Genomic DNA, 10,006 nt, shown 5'->3' on the forward strand with positions numbered 1-10,006 from the left:
GGTAGGAGAAGAAAGGGATAAAGAAGGGGGGGTAAACAGAAGGGGGAATGAACCATGAGAGACTATGGACTCTGGGAAACAAACTGAGGGCTTCAGAGGGGAGGGCGGTGGGGGAATGGGATAGGCTGGTGATGGGTATCAAGGAGGGCACATATTGCAATGGTGTACTGGGTGTTATACGCAAGTAATGAATCAGGGAACTTTACATAAAAAACTAGGGATGTACTGTATGGTGACTAGCACAATATAATAAAAAATATTATAAAAAAAAAGAACAATACTAAATTGGATTCACAACATCTGAGGAAGAGGAGACTTTAGATTTGCAAATATAGGAACTGGATTTTTTTTCCCTTTCCCAAGGATGATTTGCCACAAGAAAGCTCTTTCTAAATGGATAGGGATGTTTGTGTCTGTAAATATGTGCACTGTCATTGTGGGTAAGCCATGTGGGTAGCCAGTATAAAAATCAAAGTTTTATCTGATCAATATAGATACAAAACAAAGAGATTTAGGTAATATTAAAAAGTATCTCTGAGCTGAGATAACATAGAGCACTCCTCCCCATTATTGGGGCCTGTCAAGGAAATACAGTACTTCAGTTCATCATTTAAGACTCTTTCCCTGCATGGAGAATGGTTTTTGTTTCTTCTTTTCAAGACTCCATCCTCCCCACACAGCAATATATAGCATCTATTCATGTATAAAACAGTACACAATTGAATTTATGTTGCTTCAATCTGAAACTAACAACTCATTGTGATTAGTCCAGCATCATTAGTCCAGTTTCCTACATCTGATAGATTGCAGTTTCCTTTGGTTATAAATCCAGATATATCAGTCTGGTACCAAGAGACTCTGGTATTGCCCATTTCTTCAATCTTTAAGGCATCAGATCTCTTAGACTGTACATGTACCTTACTAGTTAAACTTTCAGAGGACACATTTTTCTCTTACTTTTAAAAATATTTCACTCTAAGGAAGCCAGTATTCCTTTGCTATTTTTCCTCTCTTCATGCAAGAAAATGCATTTTAGTGTGTATTCTAAATGTAGTGGGCATAATTTGACCTGCGTTCTCCTTCTTCTTCTTCTTTTTTTTAATGGAGAGAAAGAGAACATGCTTACATAGGTGGAGGGAGGGGCAGAGGGAGAAGATCTCAAGCAGACTCTGTGCTCAGCACAGAGCCCAACGTGGGGCTCAATCTTGATGCTAAGATCATGACCTGAATTGAAATCAAGAGTTGGGTACCCAACTGAGTGAGCCACCGAGGAGCCTCTGACCTGCATTCTTGACACATTATTTGCTCTTCATGAAACAAAGAAAGCCAGTTTGTTTATTTAAATAACTATCATTAGGGGCACCTGGGTGGTTCATTCAGTTCAGCCTCTGACTCTTGGTTTTGGCTCAGGTCATGACCTCAAGGTCATGGAATAGAGCCCTACCTGGGGCTCTGTGTTCAGGGGGGGTCTGCTCAAGATTCTCTCTCCCTCCGTCTCCTCCTCCTCTCCCCCTCCTTATGCTTACATGCTCTCTTTCTTAAATAAATAAATAAATAAATAAATAAATAAAATCTTTTAAATAAGTAAATAAATAACTACAGTTATATGTTTGCAAAGAAAGTTTATATTTAAAGCTGTATTATTTAATTAATAGCCATCTCCATTTTTTTAAAAAGGCATTTTGTTAAGGGCTTACCCAAGCATCTAATATCTGTGTATGATTTTTAATCATCTATTCATCTTTACCCATAATAGAACATTCTCAGTCTAAGGAAGATTGGCACCAATTGTCAGAAAACATAAATCAGTTATTTCCTGGATGAACAGTTCATACAATGAAGAGCAATTCGCCAATCACTGCATGCTTGAGATGGGTGACTATCCCAAGAAAAAATATTTTGTAGTCCCTGCCCCCTCAAAAAATTTTCTAGACTAATATTACAGAAGACAAGAAAGCTAGACAAAAGAAATCAATGTTTTGCTAAGATGTGACTGAATGTAACAAAAGGCAGCAAATGAGCAAGATTGAGAGCATAAAATACATTCAATCCAGTTAGAATTGATTTATCTTCAAAATAGAATCAGCAGCAAAAAGATAGATGTACCACTCTTGTTATATTCCTCTAGCACTTAGGCAAGCCTACGTAACCCAGGATGTCCAATTCACCAATACAAATGGAAAAAATCTGCTGTTTTGTAATGAAAGATCTGTGGCTATGATCAGTGTTGTTAGAAAGGAAAAAGTATAAACTGTTTTACGGTGTGCATGCATTGTGTGTGTGTGTGTGTGTGTGTGTGTGTGTGTGTGTGCGTGTATGTGTGTGTTCACTGCAGACTATTGGCCCTGGATATCTGTGTGGGATCCCCAGCTATGGCATGTGTTTTGAGGTCTCCTGTTGCCCTTTCACTCTAACCTCTAGATCAGAGTTTCCCAAACTTGGTGTCCCATGGGACCCTATTTAGCAAGAAAAATGTAAATAATAATATTCTGTGCTCTAATAAGCTTGGGAAACTATTAAATAAAGGTAAAGAGGCTTCCTTAAGATTTTCCAAAGGCAGGAGCACCTGGGTGGCTCAGATGGTTAAGCATCTGCCTTCGGCTCAGGTCATGATCTCAGGGTCGTGGGATCGAGTCCCACATCAGGTTCCCTGCTCACCAGGGAGCCTCCTTCTCCCTCTACTTCTACTTCTTCCCTCTACTATTCCCCTGCTTGTGTTCTCTCACTCTCTCTCTGTTAAATAAATAAATAAATAAATAAATAAATAAATAAATAAATAAATTTCCAAAGGTAGTAAGATACGATTGTACATTGTAAATATTTACAATTAATATATTATGCTCTCTTTCATTTTTGACTCATTCAGTTCTGGAATTCTCATTAGTGTCTATGTAAAACATTCCATGGAACACATTTGGGAACTTTTGACATAGACTCTGGGCTCTTAGGGCCTTTTACCCAAATCTTACCCCCTATCTTAGCCCTTGAGATTGTGTCACTCGGGAGGCAAGAGGCATAGCATAACCAGTTGCCCACCCAAAGGCTTTTCAGATCCACCAGTAAGAGGCAGCCCCTGACCTATGTTACTATATGAAATATTGTAGGCAACATACATTAGTGTAGTCAAGATGCCATGATTTCTAACCAAATAAAGGAAGGGGGGGTCCTCCTATTGAATCACTACCCCACAAGTGTTGTGATCCTTGACTCTAACACATACCACAACCACCCCCTCAATCCTCCATTCCTCTGCCAGAAGAGAGTAGAGTCTGGTGGGACAGGGAGATTTTCATGGCTCCTGTTGGTCATTAGACCATTACTACAAATGTACTCATTCATAGATACTGGATTACAGCTATCTGTACAGTATTATTCTAACCACAGAACAATGTAAACTTTGCAAGAGAGATTCTAATGATACTTTATTTAATGAATACCTTCTTTTAAAATGATACCTTTAAACTAAGGTATGGGGAGGAGTTCCTTAAAATCAGTATGGTCTAGCTAAAATACAGAAAAATGTCCCACTGACATCAGGAATCATCTAATGCCTCACTTACAAAGAGTGCCTGCTGGCATGCAATGTTCAAACTTCCTATAGATTGGCAGAAAAAATAATTATTGTGACTCTGCTGTGCAAGATGTGCGTAGAAGCAAGGATCCTGATCACACAGGACTTCATTTTCAATAAAGTCTCCTAAGGAGATACAAGAGGGCAGCAACTGAACACTTAATTTTATTCTTTATTCAGTTTGGTGGGTCACAAGAAATGCTTCTTTCTGGATAATTTTTTCTTAGAAAATAATAAGACTGAAAATGTCAAGCAGACTGGAAGAGCAGGAAGTACACTCATCATAGAATCAAACAGACCAGGGATTGGATACTAGGTCTGTCACTACCTAGCTAAGTACCTTGAGTAAGTTTATTAATCTTTTTCAGCTCCAGTTTGCTCGCCTATTACATGAGGATAAAAATATCTAACTAAATGATCAATATGCAAATATCATCATGTAATGTTTCTAGCTCACAATAGGTATTCCATAAATTAGTATCTCTAGGCTAAAATGAAAACGAAGCAAATAAGCAAATACCAAAAGCAAAATAGCACTAACAAGAACCATCAATCTTATATCTATGATGGTTGTTATTCCACAGTAAAATGCTTTCGTCTAATTTGATCATAGGTCATATCTGACAAAGTGTAGCATTTTTATGGTTTGAAATGTGCTATGTCTCTGACAGTCAGATCTAACACTGACAAGAGGAGAACTAATGGCTCTAGTCGGTCAACAGGAGCCTTATTCAGTCTACCTGTAGGGAGTTTTTGTAAGACAAAAAATTCACATCTGGGAACTAAAGTTTGGGTTTATTTTAGGTTTTATTTTAAAGCCAGTCTTGAAAACAAAGTCCTGTACTATTTGGCAAATAAGATAATAAACTGATGGATGATATTATAAAATATGATTAAAATCAAACATGCAGTAACTAGTTTAAATGCTAGTGTTAATTGTTCTTTGAATACTTCCACTTACAATTTTAGGACAGAATATGCCCTAGACTTGTTCTAGCCTAGACTGTACTTTAGTGTGGCCCAGAAGTCATTAACCTGGCATACACACCCTCAACTTTGATGAAACATCGTAGTGGAGACCTACCTATCAAAGATGAAATACAGCCAAGCTGCTCTAAGGCAGAAATATTTCCCTGGGGGTACTTTAAGAGAATTGGAATGTGGGTTGGGGTAACCTATATCAAATAAGTATTTGTTAGGAAAACATATTAACCAGGAAGTGTAACATCAGAGTAAGTGCCAGGGTACTCTGGTATACAAGTCAGAGTTTGAGTAGAAAAATAGAAGCACTATAAGTGTCACTGGAATCAGGAAATTAATAGAGGAATTAAAGTTTACACACATATGGAAGGAGCCAGAAAAGTGAAGGCCTGGCAGGCTGGAGGATTGGGAAACAGTCCATGATGGCTTCAGCCTGAGTTACTGGAGTGGGTGGAGAAGCTGGACTCAGAGAAACCACTGATTCTGGCCACCAGGACCCAGAAGAGGGCAGCCACAGAGGCATCTACAAAAAGCCACCATGCCTTGCTGCCATGCTTTCTGAGTATATGGCTTCCTCCTCACTTTTGCCTTCCAGATCTCATAGTTCCTCTCATGAGCAGCCTCTGAAGACAGAACCATGCAGGCGAGGGATCTGGGGAAATGTAGTTCCCAGCCTTGTAAGGGAGTGGTGATGGTCCTAAGTTGGTAAGAGACACCCTGGGTACATCTTGTGCTGAGATGTCCTAGCTCTCCCTGGGGTTGGCAACAGCTGCAGAATGTTTGAAAAGATGTCCATCCCTTAGTATCACTTTCAGCATTCTTCATATAAGAAATTCTTATGAGAACTATGATTAAAAAAATAAAAAAGAAGCAGCAAAATGACTTAGTCAAAACACTAAATCAAGAAAGAGGAGAAGTCAAGCATGTATCGAGTACCTTTTGTGTGACAGGCATTAGGTGATTTACAGCTTTTATTTCATTTACTCTCACAACATAGATTGTAGCTTTAGTTTTTCATTTTACAGATAAGGCAACTTCATTTCAAAGGTGAAATAAATGTCTCCTGAATCATTTAACTGGTAGATGGTGAAGTAAATGGAAAAACCTAGGTTGGGTCTAAACACAGTCCTATTTCTACCACACTGTAATACAGCCTATGAAGGGGAAAAAATTTTGACATTGCTTTTAGCAAAACACAAATATTTTTATATTAATTAATAAAAGCCAACACTGGCATTTCTTTAACCCTCAATGTGTATTCTGTGGCCTACCTGTATCAGAATAACGAAGAGAATTTACATTTAAACTAGTTCTCTAGGTGACTTTCTTTTACTCCATGGTTTAAGAATCACTGATTTAGACATTTCTTCAGTTATCAGGGTGAATACTGAATCAGGAGAAAGAGCCAGTTTTACTGCAACGAGGATATATTAACTAGCAGGACATATCCAAATAACAGAGTTATGCAGAGTTTCTGTAAAATACAGAATTAGAGGCCGTTCAAAGTCCTGCCCTTTTTGTCAATATTATTGCCTTACATAATCGCCTTCCTGGAATTAAATAACACGTTATGTTTATTTCCAAATAAAAAGGAATCTGGAACAAAAAAAGCACAAATGTTTACTTCTTCCCAGGAAAAATCAGTACAGTTTATCTAAGGCCGTAACATTTTCAAATTATATTAAAGTTGTCCACAGTTATCTTCATGGCCAGCTGATTTTCACATGTTCACCAAACAGCCACATCCTGCAAATAGCGAGACACTTGAATGAATCCGTTTTGTTTTCCCACACAAGAACCTAGTACATTCACATTCTCTGGTGACCCAGCAGACACTACAGTACTTACACTACTTACACTCACTCAGGAACTCTTAGTAACCCTGTGCTTCTGGTTCAGTTTCTCAGTAGAATATAATGACCTTAATTGCAGAGACATCTCTTTTTGATAGCGAGATCTTTTCCGGATTGGAGCTTATGTTCTAAATGCATGCAAGAACACAAGGAAAATTATATTAGGAGAATAACCATCAAATTTCAAATGCATCCCCTAGAGGATTTAATTGAAGAGGAAATTCCTAGTCATGCTGTTCTCCGCGGAGCTAAGCAATTGTGCTACTGTTTTTCTTGTTTGGTAACCAATGTATTTCAAAAGCCAGTTCTTAGGCCCAGGATGTCTACACAAAATATTCAGATAGACTAACCTAAGAAGAATATTAGTTAAGCTTAGCCAGTTAACGAAGTATAATAATTGAGAAACATAATGAAAATTATTTCAAGGCTTTATGAAGAAAATATAGACTAAAGGAAATTCTTATAATTACAGACATTTCATGTTGGAAAAAAAATTGGTTCATCAAAGTTCCATCCCTGGCTCATCTGTTCCCAGTTGCCTCATTCCTTCCTGTAGGATGGGTTTGTTTCTACCACCTGGGATCCATGAAAAACCGGAACTGTGTTCCAGAACTACCTTACTAATAAAGTCTCCTTAGTGCTGATTTGCTTTATGCTCATTGTGACCTTGCTTCCTCAGTTCCTACAGGATCTGTCTTTTTGACCATTTAATATGGATTTCAGACTGTGTATGTCCACTACCTTTTTGTCTTTTGGTTTTCTGTACCCATCTCATCTGCCTTTTGACATTCTTGATCTTTCTTGGCACTCTTTGGGGGGGGAGGGGCAGCAGAGGCAGAGGGAGAGAGGTCATCTCAAGCAGACTTTACGTTGAGCACAGCCCAACACGGGGCTTGATCTCACAACCCTGAGATCACTACCTGAGCTGAAATCAAGAACTAGGCACTTAACCGACTAAGCCACCCAGGCACCCCTTTCTTGTCACTCTTACATATGCTTCAGACTCAAGACACCTGACAATCTGTTCCACCTGGGGGCTTTTGTGGTTTCTCTAGTCCTCTGGATTCCCTTACCTATTATAGTCACATGGAAGTTTATACCTGATTCTAGTAGACATTAATTAGGCTATTGGACAATTCCTTGGCTGAAGAATCAACTATTGAGAAAGGTTAGTTAACCCGTCTTAACTGGACCTCTATTTCCCCACATTTAATGTGGGGCTTTTCATATCTACCTCCTAAGGAAGCTTTAAGAATTAAACGAGGTGACGCATGTGAAGCACCCAGTGCCTATACCTGTGTAGCACTTCTCGCTTCATAAGAACTTAAGCACCGATGCGAATATATTTTTTTCATTTTATTACTTCTATATTGCTTTGACACTTAGGTAAATTTAAGAAATTTTTCTGTTTCATGAAATATTTCATCTGCTCTTCCTAAAATAAAATCAACATTAAATAAATTTTTTAAATCTCCAGGGAAAGAATTTAATGCTCTCTTCCCTTGAAAGACTCATTGCCTAGCACCAGGCTGGGCTTGATAGTAGGTGTACAATAAATAATTACTGAAGTGAATTAAAGTGAAGGGGGAGCTGGAAAGGTTTTGAAGGCAGTTGCCAGGCTGTCTGTTACATGTTATTCCTGACAGAATGTCTTCCATGAATTAATGATTCAGAACACCAGGTGGTCAGCCACAAGCTTCCTAAAAAGGGAAAGGAGAAGGAGGAGAGGAGGATTTTCACATGAAAGCTTTAAGTTTCACCACAGTGAATTCAAAATTCTCCTTTCTCACTTCCAAAACGAGGCAGCTGGTGTCACAGCTTCACTCCCAACTGTTCGGAGCGGGGCAGCCATGTCTGGGTTGCAAGGCACGATGTTACTGGACTCCATCTTACTCCCACACTGCTTCCAGGTTCTAATGATTCCAAAGATTCATTTGCACTTAGATTAACCTTGATAAGTAAAATACTTGGATGTCTCCAGTTCTTAAAAAATCAAAGTAAATGAAAAACTATAAAAGACTTTAAAACTCCCTAAGAAGCAAACTTGGCAAGAATACAGCAACTTGGAAGAAAAAATTTTACCGGTGTCAAGACTCTTCTTTATTTTATAGTCATACCCCTTTGGAGTCCTGAGGTTCATATAAGGGCAGAGAGACAAGTTTGGCTTAAGAACTTTGGAATACTTTATTGAGCTGATGCCTGCCCAGATAATGAGAACAAAGCCATGGCTCTCTCAAGCCTAGCTCCAAAGGATACATATTTTGACCAAGGCTTATTTAAACATGCACATGTATACACACACACACACACACACACACATTTTTCTCATTGAAATATTGAATAATATTCTTCAATATAAGCATCCCCTCTCATCATCATGGCAACCCATGGCCCAAGAAGATGAGCTTAAAGAGACTGCCGATGCAACCTTTATCCCCTATTTAAATAATTTGACTTTGCAGATCTCATCTTAGCTTGGAGAGCTCTTGGTATCTTATGATGTACAACATCTATCCATAAACAGGAATATATTTTCAAATCGATTGTACTCTGCCTGACACCCCAGCTTACATTCTCTTCTATGTCTAGCGGAAGTAGATCAGAGAAATATGATTACACATATCCTACAGATTCACCTGATATAGGGAGAAGGTAAGATGCTATCATGTTGTAAGACAAGATAATGCAGATTATAACTAGTTGGTCCTATTTAATAATTAAGAAATTATAGGATGAAGTACCATGGAGAAAAATGCAGCGACATATTTGAACCACCACCTAAGTGGACAATCCAAAGAGCTCCCTAATTCTAATCACCCATTTAGTGGGAATTACTCCTGCAGTTACATCAGAACTTCTGCAAGTTCCTCTGTGAACTCTGTTCTATACTGATACCGTGGTGGCATAGTTTGGGGAATGATCTTAATAAGAATGTAAGGGAATAAGGTGACTCGGGTCTAAAACTTTGGTGCTCGTATTTCTTGAGTAGTATTGTTACTGCAGGTCTGTTTGAAATATTGATACTTAATTTTAATTTAGAAGTAAGGACACCAGATAACAGCGAGATACAGTCAAGTTAGTCTTTCTGGGCAAAGACCACTGTTGGTGAGGATGGAGAGCCACCAGAACTCTCAGACTTCAACAGTGGGAATACAAAATGGTATAGCCACTTAGGAAAACAGTTTTGTATATTTTTATGCAGCTAAATATACCCTTGCTGCACAATGAGAAATTACAGTCCTATGTATTTACCCAAGAGAAATAAAAATGTACTGTATTTTGATACAAATACTTGTAGTCCAATGATCATAGCAACATAATTCATAACAAAGAACTGGAAATGTGAATGAATAAATGAATGAATGAATGAGTGAATGAACGAACCCAAAATGTTTATAATTGAGTGGTGAAAATATGGATGGCTTTTGCTTCTCTATGAAATTCTTCATATTCTAAATTTTCTACAGAGAACTTGCATTACTATTCTGCTAAGGAAAGAATACATGCTTTAGATGGCTCAGCGATTACTAATGTGGAGACTATTAGTCTTCCAGACTATTCCAGGACTTTAGGCTGTGCTGAGTCTAGGAACAGGCTCAAA

At 38.3% G+C, this 10,006-nt stretch overlaps 1 protein-coding gene across 1 annotated transcript in view; it reads right to left on the reverse strand.

Annotated features, from left to right (window-relative positions):
- Positions 1-8,293, reverse strand: part of LOC121101662 — a 77,664-nt gene extending 69,371 nt beyond the window's left edge. The window contains exon 1 of the mRNA XM_040625599.1: positions 8,196-8,293. Within this exon, the coding sequence (XP_040481533.1) occupies positions 8,196-8,293 (98 nt within the window). The remainder of the gene's footprint in view (positions 1-8,195) is intronic.
- Between the last annotated feature and the right edge of the window lie 1,713 nt (positions 8,294-10,006).

Source organism: Ursus maritimus, unplaced genomic scaffold (genome assembly GCF_017311325.1).
Source record: "Ursus maritimus isolate PB19 unplaced genomic scaffold, ASM1731132v1 scaffold_9, whole genome shotgun sequence".
In the NCBI taxonomy this organism is placed as follows: Eukaryota; Metazoa; Chordata; class Mammalia; order Carnivora; family Ursidae; genus Ursus; species Ursus maritimus.